Source organism: Misgurnus anguillicaudatus, chromosome 15, assembly GCF_027580225.2.
Source record: "Misgurnus anguillicaudatus chromosome 15, ASM2758022v2, whole genome shotgun sequence".
NCBI lineage: Eukaryota > Metazoa > Chordata > Actinopteri > Cypriniformes > Cobitidae > Misgurnus > Misgurnus anguillicaudatus.
The window spans coordinates 4900006-4923492 of record NC_073351.2 but is presented as its reverse complement, the minus strand read 5'-3'; the positions used below and the strand labels follow the sequence as shown (position 1 = coordinate 4923492).

At 37.9% G+C, this 23487-nt stretch overlaps 1 protein-coding gene across 1 annotated transcript in view; it reads left to right on the top strand.

The window, feature by feature from the left end:
* LOC141349805 (deoxynucleoside triphosphate triphosphohydrolase SAMHD1-like) overlaps positions 1-23487 on the top strand; it is a 143979-nt gene that overhangs the window by 78136 nt on the left and 42356 nt on the right. The window contains exons 9-11 of the mRNA XM_073853972.1: positions 9626-9743; positions 19225-19316; positions 19442-19539. Coding sequence (XP_073710073.1) covers positions 9626-9743; positions 19225-19316; positions 19442-19539 — 308 coding nt within the window. The remainder of the gene's footprint in view (positions 1-9625; positions 9744-19224; positions 19317-19441; positions 19540-23487) is intronic.

Sequence of the window (23487 nt, the reverse complement as noted above, 5' to 3'; positions counted from 1 at the left end):
CCGTGTTTTTGGACCCCAGGTCTCAAAAAAGTAAACTTTTATACCAAAACACTTATAAAGGAAGCCTTTCCATTATATCCTAAACATTTTACTAATACAATTGAAAAATAGGTGTACAACACCCTCCTTTTCTGTCCCACAAAAATCACATTTGACATCTACATCATCATTAAATCTAAGAAAAAGTGTTTTAACAGGGTACACCAAATGAAGTATTTTAACATGTACTTCTCTCACCTTATTCAGCAGCAACCATGCATATTTCCACTGAGTGCATTTAAATTTAGAATGCCAAAATGTTTTAGAAGATATTGGGCTATATTCTTTAAGTAACTTCCTAATAAAAGAATTATTCCATATCCTATCAGTAATGGTCACTCCTTCAAGTGCCATATCAGGTTTAAAACTCACATTCTCATTATACACATTTCCTTTAAACAGACACTTTAAACCAGATGGTAAAGCATCGAACACTATACAATATTCTTCAGGGATTATTTGAATATTATACCTTTGAAGACATTCCATGTATGTATACTGGTGGGCATTTTCATGAAATAACTGTTTAACAAACATAATACCATTATCAACCCATTTAAAAAAAAGTTTTATGTTTAAATGTTATAAACCAGTTGTTCCAATTATACATTTGTTTGGAGAAAAAATATGCTTATAGATAAGGAGCCAAGAGAGAAGAACATGCTTATGAAAATTACTTCATCTTATTACAATTGTACTAATTTCGAAATTGCTCTGCAAAAGAAAAGCAAACCCACCCATTTTTTCAAAGATTAGATTAGGGATTAAGTACCAAATTTTGTTTTTGTACTGAAAGTAATGCTAAATTCATCTATTCTCTAAATAGTTTTTAATAGATAGTAGGACACTTGCTTGGGTGACAAACTTTCTTAGTTCTAGAATTCAGCAGGTTAAAATAGGGTCTATTATCCCCCTTATTATTTATTTTGTATACAAACTTTTGTGCGAGTTTAAAAATAGACAAACTGTAAAGTATGCAGATGCCAACGCTTTAGTGAGTCTTTTTAATGAAGGGGAAGATGAACATGGGCCTGTCCTGGACTTCTTCTACTTATAAACTGGTGTGAAAATTCTAATCTTTTTTTTTAAATATTTCAAAAGCTAAGGGAATGGTTATTGATTTCAGAGAGAAAAAGCTAAGTGAAATTCATCCTAAACCAGGGACGTGCACAGACATTTTGAGGGGCAGGGGCTCAAGTGAAATAAAGGGCACTTCTCATAATTATGTATATTTTTTCTCTTTTTTTAAACAAAAAGTATATATATTAACGCAATTCTGACTAAAAAAATATTTAAAAAGTAAATTAATTTTATCTTCCTCAAACTCACGCAATTGTTTAATTTTCAAAAGATGTCTACAAAATAATCAGTTGTTCACACAGACACCATGGTCTCCTTAGTAGTCTAGGTTTATAGAGCAGCAAAGGAAGCCATTACACAATATGCATGTTTTGAAAACATTAAATTACACATTAATTACAAATTTGTTAAAATGCTAAAAACAAAGTTGTGACTGCTGAGTTAGCGCTACATGCCAATAAATGCTATATCATATGCTAGCGTTTAGCTGATTAATTGTTAGTTGTTACTCAAAATGTATTTTTGTCTGATAAGGGCTCAAAATATAAGGTCTGTTTACTAATATGAGCTTCTGGCATGAGCCTCAGAGCAGAGCAATCAGAGCAGAGCTCAACATTATTTTTCATGACCCTTTCAAATAGGGCAAAAATAGACCATTTAATTAAAATGACAAATTCAAGGGTTGTAAATAGACATGTAAAAACGTTTCTGGATAATTTTTGCACTTAATAAAGCAACATACCTTCTATGTTATTGTCAAAGAACAATTTAACATATTATGACAACACATCCTATGGCACCTTTAATCTTAGGTTTCATATTTATTAGGGTTACACATGTCAGAAACAACAAATATAGATTAGGCCTCTTTTATTTGTATTTTATATTTTTGTTTTTTGTGATGTCAGTGAAAATTCTGACTGGGCAAGTAAAATACTGAACCATCAAATTTCTTCCTAATCTACTACAGCACTGTAGTATAACACATTTATACTTATTTAACAGCCATTACAAAAAACGCAAACAAAAAGCTTACTACTGCAGTTAGCAATTATTTTGTTGTTTGTGCTTTATTATTTTATGAGCAGTCTGTTTAAACTACATACACTACACTGTTACAAGTTTGCAACTCTTCAGGTTAATATGGGATTGCCATGGAAAACAATGTCCCTGAATCGTTATGTGTAACAACGTGTCCCATATTTTGCATAAAACTGTTAATATAAGAATGCTTTCCTCACACACTTACCGGTAGCCTGCCTGCATAATCATACATGATCGCGTCTCGTTAGGACTGAGATTTGGCGCTTGAAGCGCGAATGATGCAGCACGAGTGTAGACACACCAATCATAAAGCGAAGTAAGTTAGAGAGGCGGGACTAAGGAAAGGTAAAGCCAATCATATTAGCGATTTGAATTTTGGAGGCGGGACTCATCTGTTAACCGTTTGTGTGCCACAAATAGCGCTATTTTTCTTTATATAAGAGTTTAAATCTCATTTAAATGATTTCTGAATAAATTCATGTTAAATTAAATAAGCAACAAGTAAAAACATAAGAAACAGACAGACATCAGTTGTTATATGAATAAAGATCATATTTTTTTTTTAAAGCACCCCAGAAAAAAAGGGCACTTTCTCTCCAGGAATAAAAAGGGCAGGTGCTCAAGCCCCCTTTGATGTCTATGTGTGCACGTGCCTGTCCTAAACTAATTAAAGGCACAATGTTTGAAAAACGCTTTGGAAAAGGAGACGTGCCGACTACCAAAATACACTTGTAGCCAATCAGCAGTAAGGGGCGTGTCTACTAACCGACATCTTTGTCAGGTTGCGTATGTGTGGGGCGGGTCTTTTAAAAGAATGTCCAGATTCTATTGGGGTAGGGGCGTATTTGTTTAGGTAATTTCAAATATCAACATTGGCTTTCAAACATTGTGCACTCCGCCTTTAACGGGAAACAAATGCTGTTAGTAACAAATTATAAAGATCTTAGTGTATGTAAGGAGGACGCAGAAACAGTGGGATCCATTTTGCGGAAGGTAACGGGATAGAGCGTCTGTCTTTCCATTCTTATTTCCGGGCCTGTAAGTAATGGAGAAGTTAAACCTTGTGAAAAATAGAGACCGTCTTGCCTGACGTGCATTGAGTCGTTTAGTTCCCTTGACATTTTCCAAGTTCTTGTGGTCAGTAAGGATGACGAAGTGATGGTTTGCCCCTTCAAGTCAGTGTCTCCATTCTTCTAAGGCCGCCTTGATTGACAACAGTTCCTTGTTTCCGACGTCATAGTTGTGTTCAGCAGATGTGAGTTTCCTGGAAAAGTATGCACATGGATAAACTTTATTGGATGGTTCCTGGCGCTTGGAGAGAACAGCCCCTATACCTGTATCTGAAGCGTCGACCTCTACTATAAACTGTTTCTCTGGATCTGGGTGTTTCAGGATAGGGGGTGAGGTGAAACAGACCTTCAATTTCTGAAATGCCTTTCTGCTTGGGGGTTCCAGGATAACTTCTTCGTCTTGCCTTTAAGTATTGAAGTGAGGGGTGCTGCTACCATGCTGTAGTTCCGGATAAACCTTCTATAGTAGTTTGCAAACGCGAGGAATCTCTGTAGTTCCTTAACGGTGCGAGGTGTGGGCCATGCTGTGACTGCCTTGACCTTTTCGACTCCCTGATATTGTACCCCAGAAAGTTAGTCTTGGTAACATTGAACTCACACTTTTCAGCTTTCACAAATAACTGGTTTTTGAGGAGACAAGACAGAACTTCTTTCACATTGCAGATATGGTCCTCCATACTATTGGAATAAATAAGGATATCATCAATATAGGCAATGACATATGTGTTGAGGAGGTCTCTGAACACTTCATTAATAAATGACTGGAACACTGCTGGTGAGTTGGATAGCCCATACGGCATCACGAGGTATTCATAGTGCCCCCTTGTGGTGTGGAATGCAGTTTTACACTTATCACCTTCTGGGATTCGGATGAGGTTGTAGGCACTCCGTAAGTAAAGCTTGGTGTATATCTTGGCCTCTCAGAGCTGTTCAAGGGCAGAATGGACAAGAGGTAAGGGTTAAGGGAACTTGACAGTGATATTATTCAAACCTCTGTAGTCAATGTACGGTCTCAGGCCTCCGTCCTTCTTTTCAAAAAAATATAAACCAGCTGCAGCAGGAGAGGTGGATGAGCAGATAAACCCATTCTTTAATGCTTCAGAGATGTAATCTTCCATAGCACATGTCTCAGGCTGGGACAGAGGATACACTTTTCTCTTGGGGAGCATGGCATTAGGAAGAAGTTCTATTGCGCACTCCCATGGTCTGTGGGGGAGGTAACTCAGTAGCCTTGGATTTACTGAAAATTTAAGAATATTCATTGTACAAATCAGGAATTTTAATGTTCTTACCAGACGGGCTTTCAATTCTGGTTGAAAGGCAGGGTTTGGGCTTGGGGTGGTTGATGCACTGATCCTTTCAACGAGCAGACCACTGTAAAATTTCTCCAGACCTCCAGTTGATCTTGGGATTATGTGCTACAAGCCAGGGATGACCAAGGATGATATCATAGCGTGGAGAAGAAATTACATACAGAGTTACAGTTTCCAGATGAAGTGATCCTACTTGGAGTGTGAGGGGAATGGTGCGATGAGTCATACCATTACCAATGGGGAGATCATTTATGGCTGAAATTTGCAGAGGTGGTTGACATGGGACAACAGGAATGAGATATTTAGCAACTACAGCTTCATTGATGAAATTTAAAGCGGAACCAGAGTCAATCAATGCTGTAAACAACAGGGTTTCATCATTGTGAATTATCGTGACAGCTTGTGAACACATTTCATGGCATCGAGTGAGGTTTAGAGACTGGCCTACCAGGTTGTTGTAACACGGTGCTTTAGCAGGACAGGAATTAATGCGGTGGCCAAGTTTTTCCACAATAAAAACAGAGATTGAGATTTCGTCTGCGCTGACGTTCTTCCATGGTGAGTGGGGAAAATCCCAATTGCATTGGTTGTACAACTTTTAAAGAATCAACAGGGGAATGCAATACTTTGCGGGTTGTACTCACAGTACTCGTAGTGCTCGAAGAAGTCCCCACTTTAGTGGGTACGTTTCTCATCAAGTTATCAATATGGACTGCAAGGGTTGCATAATCAGGAAAAGGGAGATCCTCACCTTTACAAGCAAGTTCAGCTTGGAGCTCAGTATTGAGACTGTTCTGAAACAAATCTTTGAATGATTTTTCGTTCCAACCACTCTGAGCAGCGAGTGTGCAAAACTCAATGGCGTATTCCACTACAGGTCGATGATTTTGAGACATACGGATGATCCGAGATGAAGCACTTCTGCCCCCGGCCGGATATTCAAACACTTCCTTAAGTTGTTGAATGAAGTATGCATAAGAAGTGCGGATACCAGGATCCATGTCCCAAACAGCGGCTTCCCACTCGATCGCTTTACCAGATAGCAATGACAAAACTTTAGAGCACTTTTTATCGTCAAACAGATTCTCACCCTCATGATCCTTGAAATAGAGGTCCAGTTGACGATGAAATCCTCTCACATGTTCGGCAGTACCGTCAAACTTATCCGGTTCGGATACACTCACCTGTTTGGCAGACGTGGAAGGCAAGGCTTGAATGTAGCGGGTGATGTGTTCGTTTACGGACTGGAGACATGTGAGTTATTCTTGATAACCCTGCAGGAGGCTGCTTTGATGTCCGTTAGCAGCTCATAGATTGGCGACATCCGCTGGATCGATGGATGGCGAAGTATTCTGTAAGGAGGAAGCAGAAACAGCGGGATCCATTTTGCGGATGTTTATTAAAACAAACCAATCTAGCAAACAAATCCGAAACTTAAGGCAAGCGGGTAAACTGAGACAGGAGGCAGGTCAATAACAACAGGCAGTCCAATCCAGGCAAACAAAGACAAGGGGTAATCCAAAGGCAATAAACAGGAAAACAGGCAGAAGGTCATATACAGGCAGTCAGAATAACACTCAGAATAAACGTTTGGTATGCAGGGTAAACTGGCAATACTTCGCACTAGGCCTAGGCCAGCTTGAAGCTTAAGTAAGGCAACACAGGAAATAATCAAAGAAGCAGAGGGTGGCGCCATGTCAGAAATTACTATCTTTATTAATGTCTATAGTAGACTATTATTGATGTTGATTTTTTAAAGCTTTTATTGAAAGCATTTTTGAACGCGTGTTTGAGTATTCGCTGATCTGAAAATTTGAAAAAAAAAGGTAATACGTGTAGCCCCTTATGGAATGGATGAAATTCCACAAGGGGGCGTTTTTGTTTCTCAAACGTTGCACAATAAACGTGAAATCCGAATATATTCATTATAAATCGTGAATGAAAAGTGAGATTTGAACGAATGTTCGTTAGTAAACTAATTGTATACACTATTTATATCGTAATTCGGTCAGAAACGTCAAGATGAACAAATCGCTTTGGATTCAAAGGCTTGGATATTCCATTTCCTTGGACTTTTGGGGATTTGTGAACAATTTGTTTTGGACAATTTCACAGAAACGGATAAAGGGAAGATTTTAAAGGTAAGTAAATATCCTAAATCGGTGCTGCCCGGTTTAGGTAACTAACAACTAGATTACAGTTTTTTGACTGCTAAAAATCATATTATGCTTTGTGTGTGCGCTTAATGGAATCCCGAAAGTAGGGCTGGGTATTGTTAGCAATTTCACAATTCGATTCAATTTCGATTCTTGAGGATTTGATTCAATTCGATTCGATTCAATTCAATATTGATTTACTTCCTTCAATATAGATTCAATAATAAGTAAATACACAAGCAATTAAGTACCCTATTATATTTTTAAATAATGTGTGTAGTATTACTAATGTTCAGAGGTGGAAAAAGTACTAAAATATTTTACTTAAGTAAAAGTAAAGTTACTGGTCTAAAAATCTACTCAAGTAAAAGTAAAAAGTAAATCATTAAAAAGTTACTTTTTTTTACAGCGGGGAGAGGTGGAGGATTTTAGTATAGTTCAAAAACGACAAGGGAATATAAATCTCAAACTAGTTATTTTTAATTGTAGGAACATCTTTACAATTAAAGTGCAATAACAAAAAGTTAAAGGGATACTTCACCGATTTAGCATTCAGCTTTGTATCTGTAGAAACCCGGCAGTATTACTGAATGACCATGTTTCCCTCCATCATTTCCCCCTGAGAGGAGAGATATCTGCATTTTGGTTCTGCAAAAAAGTCCTCCGATGATGCAAAAATCGTCATATTACATCATCGGAGGACTTTTTTGCAGAACCAAAATGCAGATATCTCTCCTCTCAGGGGGAAATGAGGGAGGGAAACATGGTCATTCAGTAATACTGCCGGGTTTCTACAGATACAAAGCTGAATGCTAAATCGGTGAAGTATCCCTTTAATAAAACAAAAAGCTTTTTTAAACTAAGAAACATTTATGGAATTATTTAATGATTTTACATGTGAGTTATGCACTTTTGAAGGTGGTCAATACAAGCTTGTAAATACAATCACTATAGTAAGGTTGTAATTGATGTATTGCTGGTAACACATTCTTTTATTAAACTATATATCTAGTTTAAATGAGCATATAATTAGATGAGCGCCATGTCATACTTTTGACACGTTTATTGTCTTCTAGCGTCCCTGACCTGGGTACCTGATGTCAGATCTCTCTCTCTCTCTCTCTCTCTCTGCAATGTCTAATGAGCTGCGCATTTTCGAGGAAGTTCTGAAGTTGTGTTTGACTTGACGCGAAGCTGCTAGACTGCGATGGATAATGCGCATTGTATTAAAAACGCGTCGTGCAAATGAGCGCTAAAACCCGGTCTGCAATTTCGTACTCGAGAGCATGAATCTTACCTTTCATAGGAATTAAACACTCGCTTCGCGTCAGTGGAAAGTGGTCGCTTAAATATGACCAGGGGTTTCTTTCATGAGATTTGAACTGAGGCGGGTCTGCATTAGCGCGCGCCTGTCTCGTCCGTCTCCATGGTTCTTTTTGCGCGTTCCCCCGCCCATCAATCATCCGTTGCGCGTCTTTATCACCTTGCTTTTTAAAAAAAAAACTCTATAACGGATATGATTTAAAATGTAGCGAAGTACAATACTTCAAACAAAACATACTTAAGTAAAAGTAAAAGTACAGATTTTAAAAACTACTCCAAAAAGTAAAAGTACACAAAAAACTACTCATTTACAGTAACGTGAGTAAATGTAATTTGTTTCTTTCCACCTCTGCTAATGTTTGATCACGTTGATGGTGCAGGCTTGAAAGAAGTACTGCTGTTTGCCATCTTTGATCTTTCTGTTTTGATATAGCGCGTCTTGTACAACGCTGAACGCTCTCACTAGAGTGTTGCCCACAGCGCCGCCACTGGCCGAGTGGGCTGAATCGATTCATAGGATTTGATGAATCGATATTGAATTGAGAAACAAATAATTGCAATGCATTGATGAATCGATATTTTGACCCAGCCCTACCCGAAAGTCTAAGCTTTTCAATGATGTGCCGCATGACCGTATATTTTGAAGATTTAATGCTTCAAAGTTACAATAACGTTTATGCAGCCTCACGTGCAAGGGAGGGGGTGTACCGGGTACGGCACAGTGTTCCTTATCAGGTTAATCACTATATTGTAAAATGATTACATTTGAGAGTAGGCATTGAGGTCCACCCTATTTCTTTAAGGACCACTCGATTTAAAATTTCTGGCCTCGCCCCTGCCATAATGGTTACTTTGAACACAACATTTTTGATAAATCAACATCCAATCCTCAGTTAATTTTCAAAAAGAGATGTTGTCTATATTTGGCAGAAATAAGGTCAAACTGGTTTGTAAATAAGTAAAAATGGTAATGGTGTTTGTGTTAAATCCTCCTCTCATGAGATCTTGAATGTGTTCATCTGTTATTTAAGTGTCACTTTATACACTCTGTAGAATGGACTCATGTAGACACGGAACGATGTAATAACTTGCTGATGATGTTTTGTATATGTTTGTATGAGACAATCTCTGTGTACGTCTCTTTTTAATTGATGGAAATTAATTATAAAACAGTTTATTCATTGTGCAGCAATGTGCAGTATTGTTTTATGCATATTTTAATCTATGAACAAAAATGTATTAGTTAATAAGATACACACAAAACAGTAAAGTTGAATTAAGTTTAAATTAAGTTTATTTTACTAAGTTCAGGAGGAGCATGGTCATGTAATCGAAACCAATCAGCGTGAAATGGTGTCACCTCTGTCCTGTTTTTGCAGCATCCCTCTTACATCGCCTCGTACATCTTTCCCTGTTAAATGGGGGGGTACTCTGGGTTTGGGCTAAAATTCCTAGCTCCGAGCCAAATATGCTTTATCAGATTCCCTATTGATTACTTGTTAATGTGAACTCATGGAACTGTATGTTTTACAGGAACATTCATGCATGTAGTTTTCTCTTACATCTAATAACATTAGTTTAATTCTCTGTTGTTGTATAGAGACTGTCATCATCTGGGTATTCCAAATGGATTTGACCTTAGGAGACTGTTGAAATCTGCAAGAGTATGTACGGAGAAAGGAGGAAGTGAAAGAAAGTCAATCTGCTTCAGGGACAAGGTACAAATCACTTAGTCTCAATCCACAGTTTAGTAAAAAAGTTGCTGTAATTCATGCAGTTGGTTGCCAGTAACTTACTGTAGATTTAAATGTATGTTATTTACTGACAACAGTTTGTTCAAATTGAAATGAACATTAAACATTAACAAGTCTTTGGGGTAGTTTCCCAGACAGCGATTAGCTTAAGCCAGGATTAGGCCTTAGTTTAATTATAAAATATAACTAGTTTTAACAAACATGCATTACTAAAAACATAACTGGCGTGCATTTTGAGGCAAACCAAAAGGCACTGCTGTATTTTAAGATATGTCAGTGCAAGTTGTTTTCAGTTTGGACAGCTCTTACATTTATTTTAGTCTGGACTAATTTATTTCCTGTCCAGGAAACTGCCCCTAAATCTTTACAGAATAAAAATATAAAATAACAGCTTCATGCAAAGCATTCTGGGAACCAGAAATCATCATTAAACTTTTTCATTTTTTCCTTTAGATTTTGTTTCCCAGAATGCTTTGCATGAGGCTGTTATTTCAGTTTTATTCTGTAAAGATAAAGACTTGTTAATGTTTAATGTTTATTTAACTTTGGGTTAGTTGGTCCAAGACATTATTTGTATGTCTATACAACATGCAAATCTGGTACAGTTTCTGGACGTCTGACTGTGACCCCTCCTGGACATTAGGTAGATGTCCTAAATGGGTTCAGGACAGGAAATCAAAATAAAAACTTTTTATACAAATGTGGTCTATGAGTACTGAGTAAAAAACCATAAACATCACTACTTTTTGATAAATTTTGTTTAGATATTTAGGTGTTCAAAAACATAATATTGCTCATAAATAAAGTTCCACCTTAAATGCCGCAATCTCTCTTTCGCTCTATTGAGGTCTCTCTCTAGTGCTTGCTCCTTGAATAATTGTTAAATGCACCTGATCTTCATCTAAGTCAAGGGTATTATAAAAATTATTACACAAAAAATTCTGATCTTTCATGTCTTGATTGAGAACAACCAAAAAAACTCATAGTGCTTGTGGAAAAAGTATGTAGTTTGGCCCTATTTTAATGATCTAAGTGCATTTTCTAAACCACACAACGCACAGTCTAAACTTGTGTGTCCAAATCCACTTTTGCCAATTTAACGACGGGAAAAATGGTTTGTGGAAAAGTCGAAAAGGGTTGCTCATATTCTCCTAATGAGTAATGGGTGTGTTTTGGTCATAATGAGAGTTTTTTATAAAATAAAAACCGCCCACCGCGCCTATCAGCAGGACACAGCGGACATGTTTCTGACTTATTACAATACATATGCCACCTTAACTAGGTCGACAAAAAAAAAAGTTTTTGGATATTTTACTGCAAATATCTTACAAATTGTACCTTTAACCCTTTAGTTTCACTTCATCACGCAGCTATTCCCGTTAGAGGTAAAACATTTAATTTATTAATAATCTAGTATGTGTTCATTTTCTGTCATTTTCTTCAAAATTAATTTGTGTTTTAAATAAAAATATAAACATTTTCATTATGATGTGTAAGCCCCGCCCCTTTGATGGCCACGCCCCTGGCCACAAAACCACACGCCCAACCCTACCACCTTAACTAACAAATTTTCTGCGGGAAACACTGATATGGAATAAGAAAAATATTACAGGGGTGCAAACTTGTCACCTTTCGGCGAAATTCGCCGTTTTTGATCCAAAAATGTGAGGATTTCAGACTAAGAACGAACCCAGATGCAGACAGACTAAAATGAAATGATTTATTGAACAAACAGGGAAAACAAAACCCACGAGGGGGTAAAACAAGACAGGGTAAACGCTACACTAAACTAACATTAAACTAAACATGAACCAACATCAAACTACATATAACAGACTAGACTAAATAACTTCAAAACTCACGGATACCAGACTCAGGAACACGACATGGAATGTAACAATACGAACGTGCACTGGACAACAAACACAAGGACTCTTAAATAGGGAGAAAGTAAATTACATACACCTGAAAATCATTACAAGTAAGGGATCGGGGAAAAAGTGACGAGACCCGGGAAATGCGTGGTCAGAATAAACCAATACTAAAACCACACATTTCCCACATAAAACATGGTACTGCCAAGACCCCGAACACAAAGACTAGATGTAATAAAACATGATTTCAGACGGGTCCTGACAGTAGCCCCCCCTTAAAGAGCGGCTACAAGACGCTCCTCAAGGGGAACACTAAACACGGGACAAAACAGACTGCATACAAGACATAACCCATGAAAATATAACAAGGACCAACAAAGGCAAACAAGAGATAACAATAACCGGATTGGGATGGGATAATAAAAACAACAAACAAGGGAGGGGGGGGTGGGGGAACACAAAAGTTCAAGGGGGTGGGTCCAGGGTGGGAGGGTGGGAAAGGAGTCTGAGTAAATTTTGGGTGAGTTCTGAAAGGGTCATGGCAGGACGATGAAAAACTTGGCCAGGGTTGCGCTGGCTGCGCACACGGCTGGGGCTGCGCTGGCTGCGCACACGGCTGGGGCTGCGCTGGCTGCGCTGGCTGCGCACACGGCTGGGGCTGCGCTGGCTGCGCTGGCTGCGCACACGGCTGGGGCTGCGCTGGCTGCGCACACGGCTGGGGCTGCGCTGGCTTCTGCGTCGACGCCTCTTGGCGCTGCGTCGACGCCTCTTGGCGCTGCGGCGGCTGCGGCGGCGGCTCTGGGCGCTGCGGCGTTGGCGGCTCTGGGCGCTGCGGCGTCGGCGGCTCTGGGCGCTGCGGCGGCTCTGGGCGCTGCGGCGGCTCTGGGCGCTGCGGCGGCTGCGGCGGCGGCTCTGGGCGCTGCGGCGGCGGCTCTGGGCGCTGCGGCGGCTGCGGCTCTGGGCGCTGCGGCGGCTGCGGCGGCGGCTCTGGCAGCTGCACAGATGAAGGTTGTGGTGGAGACGACACCACTTCCTCCCTCCTCTTCTTCTTCTTCCGGTTCTTGGGTACGGGAAGTGTGGAAGGAAGAACAGGGGTAGGTGTGGGTGAGACAGGTGTGAGGGAGCCCCTCGGAGTCGGAGAGGCGGGAACCAAACTCCTCAGCCTTATCGATCCCATGATGAGACCCCTTGTAGTGGATGACTGTGGCCCAACCGTCAAACTCTCATCCCGGGGCCCTTGCTGTCGGCCGAGACGGTCCACCAGTTCCCAAAACGGTAAGGAGATGAGACCAGCTCGTTCCGAGATAGGAGGAGGGCAATCGAGACCGGCCAGGAGGTACCTATTGACCATCCGGTCCGAAAAGCAAGCCCTCCTGTCCAGGACCTTCTGGGCATAGATCCGCAGATCAAGTCCCTTTTGTGGTGGAAAAAACCCAAACCCGGAATGTGACTCTGCGGTAAGGGCATTCCACCAAATTGGATCCTCTGCCATAGTCTGCTGGGTTCTGTCGTGGCACGTTCGTAATGTGAGGATTTCAGACTAAGAACGAACCCAGATGCAGACAGACTAAAATGAAATGATTTATTGAACAAACAGGGAAAACAAAACCCACGAGGGGGTAAAACAAGACAGGGTAAACGCTACACTAAACTAACATTAAACTAAACATGAACCAACATCAAACTACCTATAACAGACTAGACTAAATAACTTCAAAACTCACGGATACCAGACTCAGGAACACGACATGGAATGTAACAATACGAACGTGCACTGGACAACAAACACAAGGACTCTTAAATAGGGAGAAAGTAAATTACATACACCTGAAAATCATTACAAGTAAGGGATCGGGGAAAAAGTGACGAGACCCGGGAAATGCGTGGTCAGAATAAACCAATACTAAAACCACACATTTCCCACATAAAACATGGTACTGCCAAGACCCCGAACACAAAGACTAGATGTAATAAAACATGATTTCAGACGGGTCCTGACACAAAATAGGTAATTCTTGTGATTCGTCTAGATCCGATGAGTTTTTGACAACGAGGGGTGAGGGGGGGTCTGCCACAGGGTAGCAGTAAATGAAATTATGAAAATCATGTCCAGCTAGTGTGGTAATGATGTCAGTTTGGCGGGTAATGTTTTACAATTTATAGTCATCTCATTTGCTGCCGAAGTTTAAGCAGTCTGCAGATTGAGCGCACAAACTTAACTTCTTGTATTTTCTCATTCGAGGTTACACGCCACGTCACGTTGCTGTGCGCGTGGTCATAAAAGCTTAACATTTGTACACCGCAGTTTTAAATTAAGTGATTTTAAGCCGTTGAAACACAAACAACAGTGCTATATGCGCTCTATACCTGTATCTGTTTGAGAGGAGCGTGGAAGCCGCGTATCCGCTTCTCATTAAGCTTGTGAGTATTTTTGCCTCTGTATTAGCCTTACACACATGCATCAAAATTCCCGGTTTTTGCAAGTGTCCTCATAAACACGACAATTCAGGGCTTAAGAGAAAGTAAACAACTAAAAGAGAAAACACATCTGAAACAGTATATTAGATCCGGAGTCAGACTTCGGTCTTAAAGGGGAAGTTACCTAATTTTGCTCCTGTCTGTCACTCGTGTTAATCAAACAGTATTGAGAGAAAATCTCTCACTGCCCTTAACTAAATCACTTTTCTACCTTTAATAACATTTGTACGTCGAATTTTACACGAGTTTGATTCGAGTTGCTCGTACAGGTTTCATATTCTATTAGAGCTATTGACTGTGGAACAGAAAAACACTAAATTATTTGTTTATATGTACTACTAAATAATAATAAAAATGCTAATTTCTGTAACACTTTACAAAAAGGTTGTATTTGTTCACATTAGTAAATGCATTATGAACGAAGAATGAACATTATATTGTATATAAGCATTTATTAATTCTTGTTTATGTCATTACAGTAATTGGTGTTAGTAATTGATGTTGCATTAACTAATGCTAACAGTTTCAAATTTGATTTAAATAAAAATGCTAAAATCAAATTAAAATGCTAAAATGAATAATATTTACAATAAATAAATTACAAATTATAATATGTGTGTATGTATGTCATGTATGTATGTCATACATACATGTATGTTCATATATATATATATATATATATATATATATATATATATATATATATATATATATATATATATGAACGCTTGTGTCACCTTTTTCACCCCTGATGAGTTTGCACCCCTGTATTAATTTATTTTAGAAAATATGAGACATTGATGTAGATTAAACTATTCAACAGTATATCAAATAAATTAACCTTAGAAATATCCGCAACATAAACAGAATTATATAAAAAAACACAAAACTTATAATACTAAAACAGTGACAAGAAAAATGTTTTTTGATAAATACACTTTAATTTTATAAAGGTTTTAATTGTTTGTTTTAGAATATCCAGTCGATATATGCAGCAGTTGCAGGTGCGCAACGAATCTTGGGATATCCTCGCCTGTTAAGGATCCATTCGTTCTATCCTTAACAGCGCAGAGAAATGAGGATGCATTTTGAGTCTTTATTCTAAGCCACCTTTGAATTGGGACGGCCTTAATTAATAGCCTCAAGTCGCACTGCTGTGACGCAATCGGTCTTAAAATACATCCTTAGAAGGTTGCAGCCTTTGAATTGGGACACAGCTAGTGTGTTTTAGCCGGGTTTTCGCCTGGAAGACTCTATAGAAATCTGGCACCCCATTGAACAACGTTAAACTAAGTGAGCATGCCGTTCACAAACACCAGAATGAACAAGTTCACAGTAACGTCAGAAATACAGTACAGTTCACGATCATGAACTTTCGTTCAATTAACTCGTTCAGGCACAACACTGGATTTGAAGGCATCATTGGAACTCGCTAACATCTCTGTTCATGAGTCTAAAATACGTGAAACAATAAACAAGCAGGGCATCCATGGCAGGACACCACGAAGGAAGCCACAACTTACTAAAAAGGACATTGCTGCAAGCCTGAAGTTTAAAAAAAGAGCACATTGACACTTCACAGCTGTATCGGCAAAATGATTTGTGGACTGATATAACTAACACTCATTCAGGGGCGTTGCTAGACATAAAGCTCTACTGGGGCACAGGCCCCCCATTTTTTTTTTCTTTTTTTGACTTTTTCTTTAAAGCCTGCGGTGTGCAAGATACAATTTCCTTTGCTTAACCCACTATTCCAAGTACTGGGAAAAACAAACATGTATTTAAAAACATTTAAGTATCATCTTCATATACTTAAGATTATTAACATATTTAAAGGCATAAAATGTTTGGAAATAATGACAGCAGAGAAAATATTTTTATGCACATTTGCATTTTACATAACAATGATCAATAACTTGTTTTTTATTTTAAAGAATATTTTCATTTTATAAAAATCTATCTAAGTTACTTAGTGAACTAAATATTAATTTCATATCTAAAAATACAGAACAGTATAACACAGTTTTTGTATGTGAACAATGCAATTTTATAGACTATTGACAGAGGTTTTCCTGAGATTTTTTCTCTAATCTTTGAGACCTGACAGGGTAAGATGTTATGTGTCTTACCTCTTTTAAACTCACCATCTCTTATTTTTGCTTTCCTTTCCCTGCTTTGCACAAAACATTTCGTATGTCCATCACATGCGGTCGGGGGATCACAATAGTGATCGGGTGAAAATAAGATTTTCATTGTTATTTAGAAACTTACTTTAATCTCGTCACGTTTTCATAAACCAATTTAATCGCGTGGCGTCACTGGTCTTGTACTTCGTATGCGGCTGCTCACGGCAAAACAGACGCGCACGGACTTGAATGGGTGCGTGGACGCGGACATGAATTGGTGCGTGCACGCGTCAGTGCGACTTCTGCGTCGCTTTTTTAAACGTGAATTGGGTAACTACATTGCAAATAGATCCGTTTTGCCGCGATTATCTTTGTAAAGGAATACACTAGTTAACTGCTAAAATGTTAACTTGAGATTTACACAGGGGCACAAAAGATTTACACTGGGGCACGTGCCCCAGTAAAAGGGGTCTAGCGACGCCCCTGCACTCATTCATATAAAAAATTATTAGACACCTTAACAAAATTTCTCACAAAAATACACATGATTTTTGACTCAAAACTCATAGACCAAATGTATTAAAAAAAATGTATATTGATTTCCTAAGCCCGTGTTGGTCAGGTGTCCAAAACCCCATTCACACAGACCTTTGGTCCCAGAAAATACCCGTAAAATTGCCAGACAAGCGTCTGTGTGAACACAAACTCTCGTTAATCTTCTGGGATCGTTGCCGGAAAGAGGACCTAGTCAGATACATGGATAACCCTCTGTGTGAACAAGAAGCCGCAAGAATGCCGTAATGGGCGTGTCGTAGTGAGGACACGCGCATCATCACAACAAAAGTTATAGTTCAGCTCCTTAAAACGAAAAAAGAGATAATATGCATATAAACATTCACCACCAGAAATGTTGCAAACTATATTGATGCAGTTATCAGGAAATGATAAATGAGACGCATAAACAATGACGCACGTGCCGTAGTGAGGACACGCGTGTCATGGCAACATGAAGTTGGTTCAACTCTTTAAAATAAGGAATTAACAACATTCACGACGAGAAATGTCAGCAAACTGGACTGAAGCAGATATCAGGTAAGTTAGCTTGTCATTTACTCCGTTGAAACGGAGATCATTCAGCAGCATAAAAAGAATATTGTGTCACGTGCTCATTTGAGCTATAATAAACGAAAATACCCGCGCGTCATCCCAACAAGATAATGAAGAGTTTCGTTGCAAAACGAGATAAATCCATTTTTTAACATTTTTGTCAAAACATGTTTATTATTATGTTATCATGTTATTCTTTTGTTTTATGGTGCTACTTAGCTGTATTTTTTAAGTTATGAAGGTTTAAATCAAAACAAACCAACTGCAGTTGCATTGAAATGAATTGGAATGCACAACCAAAAAACAAGATTTCTGAACAATTAAAAAAACGGTGGTTATCTCGTTTTGCAACGAAACTCTTCATATATCGTTCAGTTCCTCAAAATGCGGGTTTTAAATGCATATAAACAATCACGATGAGAAATGTCTGAAAACTGTATTAAAGCAGAGATCAGGGAGCTCGTCAAATATCCACTCTGAAGCTGAAGTCATTCACCAGCATAGAACTGTGCATTCACGCGCTCCTTTGTAGCCTTATTATAAAGAAAAATGCACACAAGATGTTTCTGGAGAGAGGAATAATAAATACTTTGCAAACTTCGGACACTGCGTAGAGGAGAGGGCAAGACTTTCAACAGGTCACGTCTTTCCGGGACCATCAGATGCCGTATAATCTTGGCAGTGTGAATGAACAAAAACTCTAACTATTCCGGAAAAATCCAGGATGCCTGTCCCGTGTATTTTACGGAATGTCTGTGTGAAAAGGGCTCAAGAGGGGACGGGGTCATAGTCAGACGTACAGATAAGGTCCTGGACTAACTGACCTAATATAGACATGATCGGCCTGTCATGTTTGCTGGGCTGTGTTTTATGAATTTAAACTGCATTTGGTACTGTAATGCTTTCCAAAGCCAAATCTGTCTTCTGCCAAAATCAATTTCATTTGCTAAATGAATGTTTTGTTTGGAAATATATTCCAAACAAAACTGAATGATGTTAAGCAAAAGGTATAATTCTATTAAAGGGGACATGAAAATCTGATTTGTTTCATGTTTAAGTGCTATAATTGAGTCCCCAGTGCTTCTATCAACCTAATAAACTAATTAGCTAATTGAAATCTGGCTCCCCTTGTGATGTCAGAAGGGGATAATACCGCCCCTTTTTCAGCATTATCCAACCACGGTCATTTATGGCAGAGATCAACTCATTTGCATTTAAAAGGACACACCTAAAATCAAATTTTTGCTCACACCTACAAAGTGCCAATTTCAACATACTATAATAAATTATCTATATGGTGTTTTGAGCTAAAACTATGCATATGTAGCTACTCTGGGGAAACCAAAGATTTATTTGACGTCTTAAAAAAGTCTTGTGAAATGTCCCTGCAGAGGAAGTTAAATTTACACATGTAATTTTGTGTGTATTTTTTATAGTTCAGTATGAGTATGTTAATGTTTCTGAGGACTTGTGAAATGGGTTTTTCTAGTTTTCTTGCAAATTAATTTGTAGTTTATTTAGTTAATATTAACACAATTATCAGCACACAAAGGTTTTTAAAGAACTATCGGCCCTCACATGGTGATGCTCTTATCTGGCCCTCAACCTAAAATGAGTTTGACACCCCAGCATAGACCAACCTATCAAGGTCCACAAGCTTAATCTGTCTAATGTTAGGCATTTCAAACTATTTTACACTTAAGTGAGGCTTTATTAAGCCAGAATTTGTCAAACAAACTTTACTGTCTACTGTTTAATGACATTTTTATATGAACTGTATATACTAACCTGTGTTTATCTGGTCTTTATGGCTCAGTTTGAGCTGTATTTCTTCTCACGTGTACTTTTCATTTCTCACAGGTGGCAGATAATATTTATGACATGTTTCATACCCGATACACTTTACATCGTCAGGCCTACCAGCACAAGATCGTCTACATCATTGATCTCAAGTGGGTTTTGTCTGCCCAACAGATTTATTAATTTGTTTTATTCCAGCATGCTACTAATATTTTTCCCAGGTTTTACTAAAATTGCTTTATTCACAGCTGCATGCTTGTTTCTCTTTGAACATTAGGATAACAGAGGCCCTTGTGAAAGCTAACGGGAAGCTTTATCCTGGTCGCAATATCTCAGATGCTATAAAGGACATGTCACAATACACCAATCTCACAGGTTAGATGACAGATTTTGTACAAATAAAAATAATCATTGTGTTTTATAAAATACATAGAAGGATAAGAAATTTAAAATAAATAATAAAAAACTTTTTAAGCCATACACTCTTCATGCTTTTTAACAACATAAATTCAGTGTCAGTATTTCATGCAGTATTTTCAGTACACAAATAGGGAGAGCAGATAGAAACCATTAAATCAATGTTCAATGTTAAAAATGGTTGTTTTTAATTTCAATGCTTGTGTTTAAATAAGAAAACATGTGCATTGTTAAATAAAGGCATTGTTCAAAGTTTGAAGTTACAGTGTGGTGAGAAGTGATGGGCAATTTGAACGGCTTCATGTATCCTCAACATTTTTTTGTTTTGAATGATTTCTTTTTTTTTTTCGTTTTATTTAATTACTCAAGACCAGAAAAGCTTGACAAAATGATGAACTCTGATAATAAAATATTTGTTAATAACTCCGTGTGACCCTGGTCACAGATGCTCTTTTAATTGCTGCAAATAGAAGCAAGCTTAATTGTCAATCTAGGTGAATATAAAATAAATAAGTAAATAAAAGTAGATAAAAGAAGATAAAATATATGATAAAATATATGAAAATATGAAAAGTAAATTTTAAACTGATGACATAAATTGCAATTAACATAAAAATAAAGTAAATAACAAACAACTAAACCATTTAAATTAAATGTTTCTAATTACCTTATTGTTTAAAATGATGTTGCTTGTTTTGAACTAATTGTAAAAACTGATTTTAAAAAACACAGCATACTGTTATTTGAAATTTTAATCGAATATCTGATTATTTATTTAGATGAATATTACAACAATTTGTTATGTTCGCACAAACTCTTTATGGACATAGATAATAATGAGCTCAGCAAGATTGTTGTAATGCTTATTATGCTTTCGTGAATTCTTGTCAAAACTGTTTTTTTAACTATTTTGTTTATTTATTTGTATGATACAGCTGCAAATAAGTATTTGAATACCTGTCTATCATCTAGAATTCTGAGCCTCAAAGACCTGTTAGTCTGCGTTTAAAATGTCCACCTCCACTCCAATTATTATCCTATATTAGATCCCCATGTTTGCGGTCATTCGCTGCATAAAGACTCCTGTCCACCCCATACAATTAGTAAGAATCCAACTACTAACATGACCAAGACCAAAGAGCTGTCCAAAAACACTACAGACAAAATTGTACACCTCCACAAGGCTGGAAAGGGCTACAGGGAAATTGCCAAGCATCTTGATGAAAAAAGGTCCACTGTTGGATCAATCATTAGAAAATGGAAGAATCTAAACATTATTGTCAATCTCTTTCGGACTGTGGCTCCATGCAACATCTCACCTCGTGGGGTCTCAATGATCCTAAGAAAGATGAGAAATCAGCCCAGAACTACACGGGAGGAGCTAGTCAATGACCTGAAAAGAGCTGGAACCACCATTTCCAAGGTTACTTTTGGTAATACACTAAGACATCATGGTTTGAAATCATGCATGGCACGGAAGGTTCCCCAGCTTAAACCAGCACATGTATGACCCGAAGCACACAGCCAGGATAACCAAGGAGTGGCTCTGTAAGAAGCATATCAAGGTTCTGGCGTGGCCTAACCAGTCTCCAGACCTAAACCCAATAGAGGATCTTTGGAGGGAGCTCAAACTCCGTGTTTCTCAGCGACAGGCCAGAAATCTGACTGATCTAAAGAAGATCTGTGTGGAGGAGTGGGCCAAAATCCCTCCTGCAGTGTGTGCAAACCTGGTGAAAAACTACAAGAAATGTTTGACCTCTGTAATTGCAAACAAAGGCTACTGTAAAAAATATTAACTTTGACTTTCTCAGGTGTTCAAATACTTATTTGCAGCTGTATCATACAAATAAATGGTTAAAAAAATCATACATTGTGATTTCTGGATTTTTTTTAAATTGTCTCTCACAGCGGACATGCATCTATGATGACAATTTCGGACCCCTCCATGATTACTAAGTGGGAGAACTTGCAAAATAGCAGGGTGTTTAAATACTTATTTCCCTCACTGTATGTGTATATATCTGTGCGCAAACTTGCGTCTGTGCATTTCAGACTATCAGTCATCGTGAGTCTTGTCAATCTTAAGAACTTTTTAACATAAATCAGGTCCAGAACTTTATCTCTCTTAATAACTCTAAACATCAAGCAATCCTGCATTTTATTTTCAAATTCCTGCATGTTTTTAAACTAAAACCAAAATGTGGATGGACACGCATCTTTGTAGTATTAGGTTAATCATGTAGGATGTTGCACCTCTCAGAAAACGTTCAAATAAAGATAATTTTAGATGTTTAATTACTAGAGTATTCGGATAAATGTAGGCTATTTATTTTTTATGAAAACCTCCCACTCATTTAGACAGAATGGGTCACATATGGAACTGTGCTGACAGACACAATTAACATTTATAGGTGATGTAAAGTATTGTCCACGCTCTCAAGTTTGATATTTTAATGCTACAATCCAGTGATGTGTATCACATATAGGTGCAAGCTGTAGGGGCAGGCCTGGATAAACACAGTGTAGTCCCCCAGGGTGACCACATTTGATGTGCCCCCCCAAAATAAAAATATTTTAAAAGTCTAGTCATTCAGGGCACCAGACTAACTTTTTTATTATTAAGAGCACTGTAGCCCCTGACTTAAAATGTAGGAGTGCCAGCAGAAAATTAAGGGCACACCTTTAATCAGCCTGCAATGCAATTATTCACATTTTCTCCCAAAATAACTGCATTACTGAAAAATACTAAATGGACTTGACCATATGCAGTTGCTGCACATGTTATTATGCACAATTGAAACTTTCAGAATAGGAAGTTATGAACCAAAGAATCATACACAACCCTGTTGACTAATTGTAGGCATAAGATACATACATATACAATAAGTTATATCCAGATAGCATATTGTAATGAAATGAGTTACATGGCAATATACATACTTAATATCCATTACATGTTTCTCATCTTTTATCCAGTTTATAATGTAGACCTTCATTCTCATCATAATGTTTTTGGTGTTAATGTAGGCTAGAAGTTCTCCTGCTCTCTTTATCTTCTCATCTCTCTGCATTGTCTAATTTTAAACCCGCTCGGGTCTGAAGTCTTTGAGCTCGAGTCCAAGTCAAGTCTGAAAGCTTTGAGCTTGAGTCCAAGTAAAGTCTGAAGTCTCTGGGCTCGAGTCCAAGTCAAGTCTCAAGTCTCGTTGTAACAAATAAAACTTTAATAAGAAATAAAGAAATTATTTTTATATTATTATATTATTTATAAAAAAGAACAAAGTTGCACATTAAGTAAAGTCTAAAATTAGCATTGGGTGCAGAAATTAAATTAAATGGATAATAACACTGTCTTTATTGTACAAATTAAATATTATTATTATTATTTTTGAGCAATAGAAGTGATTTTCTGTTTGTCTTGGGTTGTTTGATTAACATAAATGACACAGACTTAAGTAGGTTAATTGAGGTTACTGTCTCTTTATTAAGAACAAATAAGCCCAGACTGGTTTCTTAAGACATAAACAAAAATGTTTTTATTAGAAAAAGAATACTGTGAGTGAGATCATTTTGCGTGTATGTGCCCTGTCAAGAAAAGAAAGATTTTATGTTGGCTTAACTTTTGAAACACTTCTCTCTGTATGTGCACTACTGAGGGCACTTAAACGTGTGCTCAAACACAGGCAGAGGGCAAATTCCAAACAGCTCTTCAGGAAGAAGATGCAGCAGTCGCTTCATATAAAAACGTTACGTGGTTTTCATTGCTCTATTCAGCAAATGTATGTTAATGGACTACAGTATGACACACAGTAGCGCAACTCTGGACCTGACTGGAGCTGGACTGGACACACTTAACCGCATGTGCTCACTTGAGCGCCTTTTTGCAGTTAAATTGTTTAACCATTAAAA